We start from the raw sequence: 17,693 nt of genomic DNA, 5'->3' as shown, positions 1-17,693 counted from the left end.
TTTTATTATTTGTGTGAACTATAGAAAATAGTTGTGGTATAACAACACCTTAGACACTCTTAATTTTCTACTCTTCAGTGGTTCTGTCAGGATTCACAAGTATTATCAGGTGAATAAATTTGAGAGTGTGCCAGTTTACTTGTTAAAACTACTTATAATCTTAACTGGTTTAGTTGGAATAGAGGTGCATAAGTTGAGGACAAACTCCATAAAATAAAAGCCACTATTTTAGATGTATGCCTAACAGTACCTATCAGTATACCTACGCTTTCTTACGGATTTCCCCCTTTCTTAATAATCAATGCAATGAAGTCCTTTGGCCCCTTGGTCATTGAGTTAAGGTACCTTTTTTTTTTTTTAAAGAAACTCTAAATATGTTTATAAAAATAATTGTATGCATATCATATAATAAATATTAGCCACAGTTTACAAGGTATTTTTTATTGGAGAGAAATCTCTAATATATCCTCAATAGATTATAGCTAATTATAGCAAATGTGTTCTTCCAAAAGTGTCAATTTCTTGAGGGCAAGATATCTTTGTATTTTTCTTAACCATAAGAGTACAGTTGTTTGTAGCTTATGTTGTTGGTTGAATGAATCGAACCATGCCTATAGGAATGATTAGCTACTAATGCCATTTATCATTTCCGTTCACAGGTATTACCATTTAATGAAACCTTCTTGCCAGCAAATCTATGATAAAAAATATAAGTAACAGAGGAAACTATAACTGTTATTTGTCAAGTGGGAAGCTTTTAATGTCAGAATGGCTCACCTAAAACGACTAGTAAAATTACATCTTAAAAGACATTATCATAAAAAGTTCTGGAAACTTGGGGCAGTAATTTTTTTCTTTATAATATTTTTGATTTTAATGCAAAGAGAAGTAAGTGTTCAATATTCCAAAGAGGAATCACGGATGGAAAGAAACATAAAAAACAAAAACAAGATGTTTGATTTAATGATAGAAGCTGTAAACAATATTAAAGATGCAATGCCAAAAATGCAAATAGGAGCACCGGTCAGGCAAAACATTGATGCTGGTGAGAGACCCTGTTTGCAAGGATATTATACAGCAGCAGAATTGAAACCTGTTCTTGACCGCCCACCTCAGGATTCTAATGCACCTGGTGCTTCTGGTAAAGCATTCAAGACAACCAATTTAAGTATTGAAGAGCAGAAGGAAAAAGAACGTGGAGAAGCAAAACACTGTTTTAATGCTTTTGCAAGTGACAGGATTTCTCTACACCGAGATCTTGGACCAGACACTCGACCTCCTGAGTATGTTAAAGAATATTCATTGTTTACTGTTTAACATTAGAGTTTGCAGGGGAGGGGCATTAGCTAAGGAATTTGCTTGTTCTATAGTCACTCTCTGAGGCAAAATATCAGCAATTGCTGTTTAATTTAATTATGTTTGCTTATTATTATTGAGGCTTTCCATATCTATGCTTGGTGAGGCATTGCAGATGTAGAAGGTTGTTACCTTACAAATTAGGAAACTAAATTTTAGGTCTGATTTCTGTAGAACCACAAGGAAATTCTTAATTCTTAGATGCTTTAGTTTTCTAATTTATTAAGAAGGGAATATTGGGCAATTTTATGGGAGATGTGGGAGGCAGAGGAGCTGTTTCTGTTCCTCTGTGTGTTGCTGTAGAATAAAAATATTTAAAAAGTGCCGAGATTTTGGAGCTGTTAGATAAGAATTTTCTATGAACTAAGTCACAGACTTTGTGGCTACTTTCAGTACTGTAATTGTATTTCAGAATGCCTTGTAACCTTTTGTAATCTTTCTTTTAAAGAACAATATTGTTAAATTGCTAATTCAATTATGATTTTTTTTTCTCTAGAGTTTTGTTGAATAAGTTATCATATGTATAGAATTGTCTCTCTTTAGCTTCTAAGAGGCCAACATTGCCTTTTATGTCCCTTTGTTTACATGGTATCTCAAGTACACAGTATTTTTATTCTGGTTTCCCTCCAGTTCCAACTATGCTCTGTCCATTGTTATCTTTGAGGTAGTGTTCAAGTGTTCTATTTGAATTCAAATAACTAAAATAAATTCCAGCAGTTTTCAAACTATTTGTTGATTTGTTGAAAGTATAAGATAAACCGTAAGCAAGCAATGCCTACATATTTTGCTTCCTGGTTATAATAGAATTACATTTGGAAATGCATCTGAAGAAAAGAACTTTGATAGACTTAGGTCGATGGCTTCACTCCTGTTTTTCTAGATGTATGATCATGAATACTTGCTCTAACTAAGAGTCCCTTAATACTGAAGTTGGGTAGATTAGATTTCTGTCTCTCTATTATAATCTGTGTGATTCAAGATTAAGGTGCTAATCATTTTTAAGTGAATGTGTGAAGAAACACATGAATGTCTATAAAATATTCTACCTTTATAACAAGGCACAGAATAGTTCTTTTCTTATGTTAATAGTTAAAATGCAGTATTGCATTTGACTGATTTGGGGAGAGGTCTTGACTGAAAAGCAATCCACATCACAAATCAAGAAGCATAATTTTTATTCTTTGACATGACAGTCAATGTCAGCTCAAGACAAGTTTTTTTTCCCCCCAATATAGCATTGAGGAGCTACAATAATATTCAATAATGAAATCATTATAAGTGAAAAACAACGAGGTACTTAAAGTAAAGAACCTTTTTTGGATAAGAATTGGATACCTAGAACTGTGAAGAATTGGTGAAGATTTAACACTTTCTTACTTTAAATTTAACTTAAATCAGCAAGGAACACATTTTCTGAAGAATTGCTGGTCATTTCCATGCTCATTGAAAATATAGATCCAGTGTCTCTCAAAGTCAGATGGTCATGTGATTGATAATTTAAGTACATATCTATATGCCAAATTTTACAAATGGTTTGAGTATAAGCAGTCAGTTTGGCAAGTTATTTAATTTCACTACTTTAAGTGACATGTAAAACAATATCTAAAGCCTCAGTTTAATTTTTTTTATTGTTTCAGAATAAATGAGGTTTATGAAATCATACTGTGAAATTGTATCACTTGCATTAATGCTATAACATGACACCTTTACTTGATGTTAGCAGTTATCAGTTAAGCAAAGAAATCCTAGCTTGAACTAAGGAAAGCTTTGTAAGATTAAAGTGATCACATTTCATTAATGTGAATTTTTGAATTTAAAATTTTGAAACCTTTTTGTAATTATTAATATTAGTCACATGACAAGTAAATGTATGTGAGGTTTTTTTTTTTTTTTTTTAATCCCAACACCCCATACAAATGCTTCTAAGACAATAAATCATAAGGTTTTTGGTTTTTTTTTTTTTTTTTAAGAAAAACAGCATGGAGTTTTTGAATAATTTTTACTTTTAATTTATGTTGGTTTGCAAACCTTTATGTCTTAAAAATACAAGCTTATATTTAGTCATACATTTCTGTGTAATTGTGAGTCAAGACTAATTGTGAATAGGTAGTTTGTGTTTGGACCTTACTTCTAATTGGTAGTTTATCCAAAATTCACTTTAAAATATATCATTTGCTTTCATCTGTCAGTGAGGATGAATGTCATTATTTGCTTCTGACTATGCACATATATTTGAAATCATGAAGGCACAAAGAGAGCAAAATCACTTTCACTCATAACCTTTGCTTCCTTTTCTTACTCAACAGTGTTGACACACTCTATTAATACTTTATCCTCAACCTAATTCCTTGTTTATCCCTACTAATATTCCACCCTAAAGACAGCCTCTCAGAGTAGTATCTGAAACATTCAAACTGAGATATGGCTATAAAAGTGAATAATGAGAACATACAGGATATCTTTCTTTGGGTGGCTTTCCCAGGCCTCTAGGGTCATACGGGGGGCTCTGTTTCCCTCACAGAGCATTTGAAGTGTGTTAGTTTCTTATCTCCATAAGTGAATGATTTACTTCCTATCTTTGGGTTTGAACAGCACTGTTTGATTGTTCACACGCTGTATTTATAGTGCCTTTTGAGTGGGAGGATTTTATATTCTGCTGTCTAAAATTGTATAACCATTTATGATTTTTAAGTGAACTTAAAGATTATTTATTTTTACCATAGACCACACATATTTTATGTCCCAGGGTTACTCTGATTTTACAGTGTTTTGAAACCCTCTACTCTGTTATATCTTTGGATCCTCACCTCAACTCAGTAGGTGAGGGACTGTGGTCAGCTTCAGTCTCAAAGGCTGGGGACTGTACAGATCCACTCATACCCAACAGCTTCTTATGAAGATTATTTTCATTGAGGAAAATATTATTATAAAAATAAATTCAAGATCAATTTGTAACTAATGTATTTAGCTAATGGTTAGTACCATTAATCAGCCAAAAACGACTTAGGGTCTATCTCCTTGTGCCTGTCAATGTTTCATATGGCAAAAAGATCACATGACTTTTAACAGGGATTTAGGATTTTATGTAAAATTTTTAAGTTTAGTATTTTAAAATGCTAGGTCTTATTTTATTAAACTATAGATCAGGTTACTGGAGCAAAATCTTTAACACAGCATGGTTGGTATATGGTAGCAACTTAGTAAGTCTTGCTGAATTGTGAGCATCATAAAAAAATAGATTTTACAGTAAGCCATTTTTTTCCCTTTTGGTTCAAGTAGAGATTAAGTAAATTGATTTAAAAACTTGAAAAATATTACATACTTAGGAAAGTAAGAATCTCTACGAAGATGAATATTCATTTAATAAAGTTGCACTGTTTAAAGTTTATTTATTTTTGAGAGCTACAGTGTGTGCGTGCACACATGCACAGAGAGTGGCAGAGAGAGTGGGAGAGAGAGAATCCCAAGCTGGTTCCATGCTTCAGCATGGAGCCTAATGCGGAGCTTGATCCCACAAACCATGAGATCATGAGCTGAAAGCAAGAGTTGGACACTTAACTGACTGAGCCACCCAGGTGCCCCTGAAGTTGCACTGTTAAAAAAAATTGGAGGTAATAAGAAAAATGGATAATTTCTACAAGGTGGGGGGAGAAAAATTGGTTTTTATTTGAGCGATTACAAGTGTTTGCCATTGTTATAGGTTATCTCACTTGTAGGTTATATTTTCTATTTAAAATGCTATTTGTATTTGAAATTATATTGTTGAGAAAACTTACAATAGCACGTTTTAATCCTTGACCTGGAATCTGTATCAGTGGACATGATCTCTGTGTAAAAAAATTTGTTTTGATTTGCATTTGCATAGCATTAAGATCAACTTACATAGAAAAAAATTGTCTGCTATTGTTTCTATGGTGATATTGGTTAAATAATAATTTTAGTAATGTCATAGCTCTGAAATAAAGTAATAAAATTCATAATTGTTCTACTTCTTTGACTTCTTCTAGATGTATTGAACAAAAATTTAAGCGCTGTCCTCCCCTGCCTACCACCAGTGTCATAATAGTTTTTCATAATGAAGCCTGGTCCACGCTGCTTAGAACTGTCCACAGTGTGCTTTATTCTTCCCCTGCCATACTGCTGAAGGAAATCATTTTGGTGGATGATGCTAGTGTAGATGGTAAGAAAACACATGCAAATTAGGTTGTTTTCCAAGTAAATCCATGTGATGTTGTCCAAAGTCTATTTGATTGTATTGTACTCTCTGTATGCACCCCTCCCCCACCCCCATCCCCCCCCCCAGCTTGAATATAATACCTTGGATGATGGGTATGATGGATGAGAGTAGAATTCAAAGGTGTCTATATTTAAATATTTTAAAGTTCAGAAATGTTTGAAGTACCATGACTTCTAACTTTGTGGTCCTCAATGTGAGACTTTTATTGTAAGGCATAGTGGTTAACAACACAAACTTGAGCCTTGAGTCAGGCTGCCTTGGTTTGAATCCCAGTTCTGGTCCTATCCAGCTGTGTAACTTGGACAAATTACTTAACCTTTTTATGCCTCAGTTTCTTTATCTGTAAAATGGGGAAAATGCCATATTTCATCGGATTTATTGCACGATACATCATTAGTTTATTTTTTTGATTTTTATCTTTTTTTCATCATTAGTTTATATACCGCTAGAATAAAAAACCCTCACAACCAATTACACTAAGATGCCATTGATTATAATAAGTATCTAATGGTGCAGCTTAGAATTGAGGAAATACATAAATGATACATAACTCCTAGGATTGTTTTGAAGATTAGATGAGTTAATATAAATAATACATTAATTAATAATATAAATGAGTAGTTAAAAATCATTACAAAGTCACTACATCCTGTTTTATTTTGGCTGCTAAGTATTTCAATATTGTTTACAAAGTTAGCTGAATTCTTTAATGAATGTCTATTTAAAATTACAAATCAATGGTCAGTTACTAAATTGTACATTTTAAATTGGAATTGCAAGGCTAATCAGACAAATGCCCTAATTTGCTAAGTTTTCAAACATTAACGGGTATTTTAAATACCAAACAGATATAGATTATTTCAATGATCACAAAATTTATTCCTGAATTAGTTGAGTTCGGAGCCTGATTCTTTAAGGTCAAATTCTCACTCCAATACTAACTAGCTGTTTCCTCATCTGTAAAATGGGGATAGTGATACTCTTTCATCTATCCAAAAGCAACATCTGTTTTAAGATAAACCATTACTTTATGTGCCATGAAAAAAGAAAAAAATACTGCTTATTAAGTGACATGTCATCAATAACAAGATGTATCCAGACTTAAGAAATGATAATAAGTGAATAAAGCATAAAATTACTAACCTGGCTTATTTAATTTTCTACATACAATCCTAAACATGTCTTTAACTTCAAAATAAAATATCATGAGTGAATTGAGATTGTTTTCAAGTTAAGTATCATCTAGGTGGAATAAGTTTGCTTATCTCCAGAGATGTTTGACATGGATGTGAAATGTATTCACTAAATGGGGAAGTTTTATAATTCAAGTTCCCTGCATATGGGTACACAGTACTGGATCAGAGACTTGAATCTCCGGTCCTCTTACCCAGGTTATAACACCACTTAATTGTAACCAACTGATTTATTTACTGCTTGAAATGTTATGATTTATTTATTTTTTTTAATTCTTGGTCTGTAGTCCATAGAGGTGTGTTTTTTTCCCCCCATGTTTATGTATTTGTTTTGAGAGAGAGAGAGAGAAAGAACACAAGCAAGAGAGGGGCAGACAGAAAATGAGAGAGAAAGAGAATCCCATGCAGGCTCTGCACTGGCAGCAGAGAGCCCGATGCAGGGCTCAATCTCATGAACGATGAGATCATGAACTCAGCTGAGATCAAGAGTGGGACGCTTAACTGAGCGAATCACCCAGGCGCCCCTGCATCCATAGAGTTTTAAGTGACATTTGATTAAGTTCTGCATGCCTTTCATATGTTATATTGTAAAAAGAAAAGAAAAAAATAATCCCTCTTTGGTTTTTTGAGCTTCCTTCTCAGATGGTTTTTATTTGTTTGATTTTTCAAGCAGTGAGAAATTAGGGTCACAGTAAGGCTACTTGTAATAAGCCTTCAGTTGAAGGTAACTTCTATTATTGCTCAAACAAAATTAATAGAATTAAAGGAAATCAGAAAGAAAAGTGATATCCAATCATAATGTTCCTATTTAATTTTAATTTCGCTTTTTCTCTCTTGATCACTGTCTAAATAAACATAGAATGTTTACCTAGTTACATCCATGTCAGAAATCCAATTTTGAAATCTGACATTTTCATATAGTATTATTAGCCCATTTCTTTTACCTTCAAAACTTTATTTTTAATGACCATGATGGACTAGATGCATTTTACTTATTTTACCATTCCCCTTCACTCACCCCACCCTGTTAGTATATATCACACTGTAATGAATATCCTTTCTTTTGAATTGTATCTTTGGATAAGTTAGACTGGTTGGTCAAAGGGTCTGAATATTTTAATTCTTTATAGCATTGGCAATGAATTTGCAACAGTTTTCTTGGTGAGGAATCTTTTTGCATCCTAATGTAATTAATTTGTCTTATTGAATCAAAGATTTAATGAGTACCCGCTATAGAAAATGTGTTCCTAGTTGTTGTAGAGGAGCTTGTGATGTAGAAACTATAGTCCCTGGTTTCAATTGGTTTAGGAAAGAGCAGCATAATATGTGGATAATCAAGTGACAAAGAGATAGTTAAGTCCTAGTGACAGCAAAACAAGACAGCGTTTTCAGAGCATGGGCCATGTGGTAAGCCTTGTCTTAAATGCACAGCAATCTTTCATTTTTATACTCTCAGCAATCCCTTGTAAGGGTAAATGCTGTTATCCCCATCTTATAGATACACTGAGGTCCAAGTAAAATAAAATAACTTACCAAAAGTCACTCAGCTAAAAGTAATGGTGCTATAAATAAATAAACCCAGGAGGTCTGATTTCACAGCTTTGTGCTCTTAACCTTGCAAAAATACAGGTATGGATGGGGCTTGAATTTAAGGGGCAGATAAAAATTTATAGGAAGTTTGGAAGTTGTGGGTCAATAAAAAATTCTTTAATGACTCAAACAGGGGACAGTTTATTGAAGGAATCTATAGTGACTCCATTAAAAAAGATTCAATCCCCATTAAAGCCTTTGAAATGTTTTTATACAAGTTTCTATTTTATAAATAATACGATTAAGGCAGAAATATCCATGATTTATATTTTAAGACAAGTTACAATCCTGCTTGTCTTTCAGAGAATTAATTCTGAGGTTCTTAGAAGGTATGAAAAAGTTAGCCTATTATTTTGAGGCAGCAATGCTTAGATTTATTGTCCACAGAAGTTGTTCCTGAACTCTCACTTCCTTTATGAATGTTTAAACTTTGAATAAGCAACTCTTTTATCTGTACCACTGGAGAACTGAAAAAATATATATAATCATAGATAAAGTCATCTATGTTTGCTTCTGGAATCAGGCAGAAGCAAACATCTACCCTAGGACGTTTACTGATGTTCTCAGCATTCCCACATCTTTTTGAGGCTGTGCTATGGGCCCAAGAAGGCCACCTGAGGAAACACATTGTATACTCAACAAAGAATCAAGAATTTATTGGTGAAAAAAGCAGACTTAAGAAGTTGTTTCAAAATATGAGCAATACTTGACTGACATGATTAATGTGTTTTCTTTTACCTACTGTTTTAACTCTTGCTTATCATGTCTCATCTAAATTGGAATGTTGAATATCTTAAATTATATACCCATTAATAAAATTTAGCCTGTTTTTAGCTCCATTCCTAACCTACATGCTCCTTTCTTCTTTCATATTTTTACTGGAAAAAATTCTGTGTCAGCAGACTCCAAAGCTTTCAAAAATTTTGTGCTGACTGTTTGTAAAAATATTCCTAAACTGCTGTAGCCTTGGGCTTTCCTATTTGCCATTTTCCTCATCATTTTTGTTTTAAATTGTTATGATCACTGCCTAAGTATCAGAGAATCCTTTTGATACTTGGCATTTTTCTTTGAATTTCCAGACTTAAATTCCAATTTTAAAATGTGTCAAATATCTTTTTGGCCAAATTCAGTTTCCTTCACTCCGTTAGCTAGTTTTCTCAGACCCCTAAATGAGCCTTCTTAACTCCTGAGTCTACTCCATTTGAAGTCTCTCCCTTCCCCACAAAATATATTTATTGATATTGCATGTACAGGATAAGTCAGTGTTACCACAGTATGTGTTATAGTTGTTCAGAAGTTAAGATTTGCATATATATAGCTATTGTTTTTCTTTAAAGAGTTAAAGATACAATTTCATCTTAATGGAAGGATGTGTGCAACTGTTAAGATGACGAATGTGGAGATATCATTGCCCTGTGGTTTCTTCATTTGCTTTCATGTGTTCATATATGAAAATAAACTTAGGAAGAGTTAATCCTGATATTTTTTTTTCTTACAGAATACTTACATGATAAACTAGAGGAATATATAAAACAATTTTCTATAGTAAAAATAGTTAGACAAAGAGAGAGAAAAGGTCTGATCACTGCCAGGTTGCTAGGAGCAACAGTTGCAACAGCTGAAACCCTCACATTTTTAGATGCTCACTGTAAGTATATATGTATAGACGTAGTTGTAACATTTTCCCCTCTGCTTCCCTCTAACTTAAAAAGTGAAGAAGGCTTTTCTTGAAATAACTAATTGTATTTTCTTTAACATCATTTTCAGCTGATGCTTATAGCAATGAAAGCCTAAGCAGGTTATAGCTCTGGGTAGGAGCCTCCTTTCACTTACATGGAGTTAGGCTCCTTAACTTCAGTATCTTTCCTTCAGCGACCAGCTTTCCCAGCGAGTTATCCTTGCTTGGGATTTTTTTCAGATACTCATTGTGTCCACCCCCCCCCCAAATGTTTTTCCTTATTATTATTGATTCTTATAGTTTAAAATGAATGAAAGTTTTAAGTGTAAGCAATTTTATCTTTAAACTTTGTCCTGGTACTGATATTTTTCAATTTCTATATTTCCATTCTTTTTTCAAAGATTTGCACACTCCTCTTGTGCTAAGTTAGAGGTGTCCCCTTCCAACTTTTTCTGGTATCTTTTCTACGAATAGTATCAATTTTTGTTTTTGTTGCTACTGTCTTTTTTTTTTTTTTGCCCTTTATTTTTAATGGTTTTGTTCTCTAGTGTCAATGATTTTAAAGTATTTAGAAAGTATTTTTAGAGTAAATTTTAATGGGCATGTTAGGGATCACCAAAATGTCCCTTAGTCCTTCAGCTTTAGATTTAGTGGATTATACTCTTTGTATGACTGTTTTGTTTTGAATTGAACTGACTAGCCCTTAGATTATGTTTGACCCAGCAAATGGTTTTGGTCATATGCTAATTTTTCTAGGAGGACTTTTGGATTTGTTTGAGTCTCTTTAGAGTTTTCATATCCAGTACTCCCTTAATACCTGGCCCTCAAATGAAGAGAGGTCTATAGGTAATCCAAGGGAAGTGTTTTGAAAAGGAAATGGTTCATTCTCCAATATTTCCTCTCCTGGTCCAAAATTCCAATTATGTCACACTGGGCATTCTTCCTCTGAGGCAAATGTATCTGATGATCCTCCTTGATGCCAAGTGGTCCTCCTAATAACTGCCAAATTCTGCCTGATGGGGAGACCTGGGTAGGACTGAGTCTCCTGAACTCTGTGTATTAAGTGAGCCTGGCCCCCAGCCAGGACCCAGACTTTGTATGGCATTCCTTTGCCCCCACTTTCCATTAGGGCTGGTCCTTCTCCAACTGCTGACATCAGAATATTCTGACTCGTTGGCTTATTTTCTCCTAAGACTCAGAGAAATGAAGATTTTGTTACTATACCTTACTGAGGGAGACAAGTTTATATAAATCAGAACACTTTTGGGGCTAGGTGGCATGGATCAGCAAAAACTTACCTTTGATCCAAGGCCATTTTGGAGGAAAACACATCATCTGAAATTTAAATACACCAGTATCATTTTATTTCCTCTCTAACGTTAAAAAAAAAAAAAAAAACATCCTCTGTAGATAAATTTTCCTAACTATGCTGAATTGTGCCTTACCTTTTTCATCCAACCCTCATCTTATCACCAGAAACCTTTAAGAAATCTCCCCTATGTAAATGTTCAAAACACGAATGGCTGTTATTCTTGTTTCTCTAAATCATCTTCAAACCACAAAAGAGAAAACCCTCAGTGTTTTCGTTGGGTTAATTAGAATTGTGTTCCCTTCCAGGTGAGTGTTTCTATGGTTGGTTAGAACCTTTGTTGGCCAGGATAGCTGAGAATTACACTGCCGTGGTGAGTCCGGATATTGCATCCATAGATCTGAACACATTTGAATTCAACAAACCCTCTCCTTATGGAAGCAATCACAACCGTGGAAACTTTGACTGGAGCCTTTCCTTTGGCTGGGAATCGCTTCCTGATCACGAGAGGCAAAGAAGGAAAGATGAAACCTACCCAATTAAGTAAGACGATTGCTCCCAAAGTCTTATATGCAGTTCAGTTATTTGAATATGTATTCACACTTTGCTTTTCACAGTTTTTGCCTCCAAGGTAATTCACACTAATGAAATAAAGAAACACACACACATCCTATGTTGGGAATAGAGAAGCCATTTATGTATATACTTACACATGATGTTACCGAATAGGAAGTAGAATCAGTGAGGCCTTTTGTCTTCTCATAATCATTAGTAAAGAATCTTTAGAGTTGGTTAGAAGACACTTAATAATTTTGTTTCTCTGGGAAAATATATTTAAAGTACTTCCCTCCCCGCTTCCCCATAAAACTTGACTCTGAAGGTAGCATTTTTAGTTTCTATTAACCAATATAAAACTTCTTGAAATTGTGATCTAATTTGTTTGTGATTTGATTTAGTCACTCTTTAAATAACTTGTTTTTCCTTATTTTATTTTTATAACAAAATTTGACAATGGATTATTTTTCAGAACACCCACTTTTGCAGGAGGCCTTTTTTCCATATCAAAAGAATATTTTGAATATATTGGAACTTATGATGAAGAAATGGAAATCTGGGGAGGTGAAAATATAGAAATGTCTTTCAGAGTAAGTTTATAAATATAACGCATATTAGACAATAAAATATACATTTTGTTCTAATTGGCTGATATGATTATCCTAGATGTGTGCAGTCTCTACTTTTTGTGCTTCTAAAATTCAATTGCTAGAACTTTTAGAATACGGGTATTTCTTTTCAAAATGTTAACTTAATATATTTACTCGTTGCGGCCAGTGTAACAAGAGGAATCAGTTAAACTCCTGTGTCCAGCCAATAGCACCAATTAATGCATTTGTAGCAACTGAATTCCAGCCAAGATAAATATAATTCAATCTAGTGCTTCAGGAAATGAGTTGATTATCAAGGGAGTCAGAATGGAAAAACATTTATGTATAATTTTAAAAAGACCTTAACTCTTTGGATTAAATGACCTTTTTTTTCCCCTATACATATTAAAAGTTAATATGAGAAACAAAACAAAAATTTTGGATGGTCTCCACATACACTTATTTCATTTCATGATTCATTTTCTGCAATGACTCTATCATTCATCTTTCATCCTTTAGACTGGAAGGTACTGGGAAAAGAACTGAACTAGTAGTTAGAAGATTTAAGTTTTAGCTCTGGCTCCATTACATAATGGCAATGATGATCTTAGCCAAATTTGAACTGCTCAAGGGAGGGGTCTTATTATATCCATTTAAGTATTCCCAACCCCTAGCGCGTGTTAGATCTCAGGCACAATTTGTTGGATTAAAAATACCACTGAGTTTTCTCATTTGTTTAAAAACAAAAGAGAGAGAGAGAGAGAGAATATGTTCTCTTGCCCTAATGCTAGCACAGATTATTAAGCATGTCTTCATTTTCGATTTTTTGCTTAGTGACTGTTTATGGCAGAACTGATTGCTAAGATTTTTAAATGAGCAAGTATTGATTTAATAATTTTTCATTTTATTTAGAGATAATGCAAATAAGTTTTTTTGTCCCTCTATCTCTAAATAGGTATGAGTCTTTAATAATGACCAACTACTTCACAAGCTTAAAAGATTGTACTTTGGTATTATCTGGAATTGTTTTCTAAATTAGAAAATTGAATATGCAAGGAGTGAATAGAGTCTGGGTCCACTTACTCCAAGACTGCTAGTTCATGCCAGAGAAGAGAGAATCTGGTTCAAGTGAAGTGGCCATATAACTTGTATAAGAAGATAGAATTCAAATACAGAAGAGTCTTTGGTCTTTTGTATATATTAGAGAGCTTGCATAATTGTTTGCAAAAAAAAAAAAAATGTGGGGCTTTATTTTTATGAGAGATCTGAAATCACTATTTTGTTGAAATATTTCCTGAAAATACACTTATGTTGTCTTTAGTATTTGTACCATTTCATAAAGTTGTTTTTTTATATTTAAGAATTTAAGTTGAACTGGCAGAGGACAGAGACTATTTGTGAAGTTATTATAAATCTTTTCTGTTTTGTTTTTATTAGTATCTTAAAGGTGAATTTAAAAGCAACACTTTTATATTTTAAAAATACTGTGAATTTAAACAAATATCATTAATTATCAGGTATGGCAATGTGGTGGGCAGTTGGAGATTATGCCTTGCTCTGTTGTTGGACATGTCTTTCGCAGCAAAAGCCCTCATACCTTTCCAAAAGGCACTCAGGTGATTGCTCGCAACCAAGTTCGCCTTGCAGAAGTCTGGATGGATGAATACAAGGAAATATTTTATAGGAGAAACACAGATGCAGCAAAAATTGTTAAACAAGTAAGTTAGAGCTAAATCATTAAATTACAATAAAAATCCACATCAAGTTCACATATTCTTTTACTTATTTGTGTCAGTTCAAGTGCAAAACATTTTTAAAAGTTAATTTTGAAATTGAGTTTTTTAACTCAGAATATATAACTTATTGGAGCACCTGGTGGCTCAGTCAGTTGAGTGTCTGACTCTTGATTTTGGCTCAGGTCATCTCTCTCCCTCTGCCCCTTTCCCTCGTGTGCACATGCACGTGCTCTTTCTCTCAAATATATATATATAATATAATATATAAATATTATATATATTTATTAAATATTTATTAAATATATATAAATATTATATATTTATATATTATATATAAATATATAATATTTATATATATTATATATATTTGTGTGTATGTGTGTGTGTATACACACACACATAACTGATTGATGCCAATGTTTTCTTTTTTTTTCTTGAGGAAAAATCAAGTAAAATGCCTTTTTAAAAATTTAGGCATTCCACTTGATGTTACTCTTTAAGTATGGAAGATATTTAGTTTTTGTAACTGCTTTGGTGTAGTATTTTACCCAAAGAATATGGTTAAGTGGAACCACTTTTAACTGGTTTTAGGTGATGTGATTAACACCTAAATAAAGGTGCTAAGTGGCTCTTTGAACTGGAGATGGAGACAATGTCAGACTGTGGTAGGAGAATAAACCAGAAGTATCAAGGCTTTTTTATTTCAAATTCTGGTTCCACTGCTCACTGGAGGGGTTACTTTTGCAAAGGCCTTCTGAGTCTGTAAAATGGGATGACACTTCATAAGGTGGTTGAGAGTTGGCCCAACATGAGGTGTGTGCTCAGCCAAGCTTCTCTCTGCTTCCCTGTTTTCAGAGATGAAACACTTGCCTGTCTCCCAGAGTAGCTATGAAATAAAGAAGTAAGTGCTCACAAATGTATGGCACTATTGTTACTGACCCGTCATAGTAAAAGCTGTGCAGAATTGTAATGCTTAAGATATTAGAACCGAGCTCCAACAGGTTCAATATTGGGTGTGGTTCACAAGCTCAACATTTTAAAAACATGCTTCAGTGAATGGCATCCAACCCCCTTTTTAAGAAACAGTGCTGATTTGCAGAGGGTATATATTGAGATTAAAGGGCATCAACATTTTGACTGTCATAAAGAAAGGTCTGGTTACCTCTTTCCAGCTTTTCTGTGGTCTCCAGTAACTTCCTGTAACATGCCAGTGGCATGCAAAGTCAGAGCACTACTGGGTTAGATGGCTATCTTTTTATCTTAGGCCACCAGGACAAATTGGGCAGATTGTGTACTTGGCTAAGCAGGCAAGTGGGCGCTAACTGCTTATCTCCCACAATAGGGCAGGGGAGCCAATAAACCCCTATTTTTACCACAAGGCAAACAGATCTCGTGATAAAATGAATAAGCTAGTCAGAAGTCCTTTAGAGTTTATATTTTTTGCTAAAATCCCTGGTCAAGACATTAAAGTTGGCAGAGAAAATATTTTCTTAACTGAAATGATAAGCTTGAGTATTTAAACTTTCTATATAATAGGTACCAAATATAATTTTCCTTTAAAATTTTGCCTATAGACCAAATACCTTTTCAGTTTAATAGTGTTCTTTAAAATTCTTTTCCTAGTCCTTTCATGATAAAGGAAAATAAAATGCAGTTATTAAAAACTTGCCTTTTTCTACTAATACATTATTATGTTTAAGATTTTGTTAGGAGTAAGTAACCCATTTAAAACTAGAAAAAAAATATATTCCCAACTGTGTTGTTTTTTGTAGTCTTGACTAGAGAAGAGATATAAATTACATTGTATTGGCAACTGTTTCTTTATACCTGCTTCCTCACACCTCACTTTACAGATCATTTTTGGGTATAAAATTAAGATCCATTTTGGATGCCCCCACTACCATTTCTTGGCCCACAGCATTTCTCTAGACACCTTTTGCCCATGCGGGATGTCTGGTACCACAAAGAAAGAATAAAATAGTATTACGTCAGCACCACAGTGGTAACGTGACTCTCTTTGAAGGCAGAGACAAGCAGGCAGGCATACTTGTTGCCTGAATAAATGGTGGATACTTTAAATTGCATCTTGCATTTTGGCCCAGAATTTTTTTCTTTAAGATCCAAATGTAAACACAAATAGTAGCATTTAAACTACTTTATCAGTGCTGCTTTGATTAAGCATTCTTTTTACTTCTTCTCTTTCTCCAGAAATCATTTGGTGATCTTTCAAAAAGATTTGAAATAAAGCACCGCCTTCAATGTAAAAATTTCACGTGGTATCTGAACACTATTTATCCAGAAGCATATGTGCCAGACCTTAATCCTGTTATATCTGGATATGTGAGTGTTTTCCTCCTCCTTTTTACTTGGTTTATGCCTTGCCACAAACATTTATGTGGTTCAGTGAAAATTGCTGAAATACTTCCCGGTTTATTGCTTTTGAGATTTTACATTACTATTTATTAATACTACTTCCTGGAATTAACTGAAAAAAATATATAAACCACATAGATTAAAAAACATTCTTATAACTTGAAAATTTCCCTTTAGATTAAAAGCATTGGTCAGCCTTTGTGTCTGGATGTTGGAGAAAATAATCAAGGAGGCAAACCATTAATTTTGTATACATGCCATGGACTTGGGGGAAACCAGGTGAGCACTGCGCTAAAAATCCTCCCTTTTTGTTGGCTCTTACAAATAAGTTGTCAGAAGTCCCAAATCAGCTTTATATTTTGGTATAAATTGGTATTTAAAATGCTTTTAGGTTAATAATGTTTGGCAATTAATATTAAAGTTGTTGCATACTTTGTTTTGACTTTCATCCTGACTCGGAAAACAATTTGAAGTTGCCTACCCATTCAGTAGAAAGGCAAATGAGAAAATAATAGAGTCATGCATCTGAAATTAAAAAAAAAACAAAAAAAAAAACAGGATCTTGTATGTGGGTCTTTGATGTTTTGGGACTATTGGCAAGGTGCTTTTGCAAAATTATACATAAAGGCTATATTTAACTGCATTTGATAGCAAATTATATTAAATGTGATACCAGAAGAGCAGTATTATAAGTTATTTTTGTAGATCATGATATTATTTCAATATGTTCTTTACAAAAAGGTATGTTATGGGGCACCTGGGTGGCTCATTCGGTTAAGCGTCCGACTTCGGCTCAGGTCATGATCTCACAGTTCGTGAGTTCGAACCCCACATCGGGTTCTGTGCTGACAGCTTAGAGCCTGGAGCCTGCTTCAAATTCTATGTCTCCCTCTCTCTCTGCTCCTCCCCTGCTCATGCTCTGTCTCTCTCTCCTTCAAAAATAAATTAAAAAAAAAACATTAAAAAAAATTTTTTTTTATTAAAAAAAGGCATGTTCTTGATTATCCTTGACTGATGATTTATCTGCTTGTTACCACGCTTTGACTGTTTTAGCAATTAAGACAAATGTCAAGTGT

General features: G+C 33.7%; 1 protein-coding gene across 5 annotated transcripts in view; it reads left to right on the top strand.

Annotated features, from left to right (window-relative positions):
* The window catches only part of GALNT3 (polypeptide N-acetylgalactosaminyltransferase 3), a 98,782-nt gene that overhangs the window by 73,087 nt on the left and 8,002 nt on the right, over positions 1 to 17,693 (top strand). For all 5 annotated transcript variants that reach the window (XM_040475258.1, XM_040475254.1, XM_040475257.1 and 2 more), the window contains 8 exons: positions 660 to 1,283; positions 5,364 to 5,536; positions 9,875 to 10,024; positions 11,672 to 11,906; positions 12,391 to 12,508; positions 14,026 to 14,226; positions 16,453 to 16,584; positions 16,795 to 16,896. In XM_040475258.1, coding sequence (XP_040331192.1) covers positions 769 to 1,283; positions 5,364 to 5,536; positions 9,875 to 10,024; positions 11,672 to 11,906; positions 12,391 to 12,508; positions 14,026 to 14,226; positions 16,453 to 16,584; positions 16,795 to 16,896 — 1,626 coding nt within the window. In that variant the 5' untranslated portion in view covers positions 660 to 768. The remainder of the gene's footprint in view (positions 1 to 659; positions 1,284 to 5,363; positions 5,537 to 9,874; positions 10,025 to 11,671; positions 11,907 to 12,390; positions 12,509 to 14,025; positions 14,227 to 16,452; positions 16,585 to 16,794; positions 16,897 to 17,693) is intronic.

Source organism: Herpailurus yagouaroundi, unplaced genomic scaffold (genome assembly GCF_014898765.1).
Source record: "Herpailurus yagouaroundi ecotype Mexico unplaced genomic scaffold, PumYag 140, whole genome shotgun sequence".
NCBI classification, from domain to species: Eukaryota; Metazoa; Chordata; class Mammalia; order Carnivora; family Felidae; genus Herpailurus; species Herpailurus yagouaroundi.
This window is presented reverse-complemented; position numbering and strand designations above follow the sequence as displayed.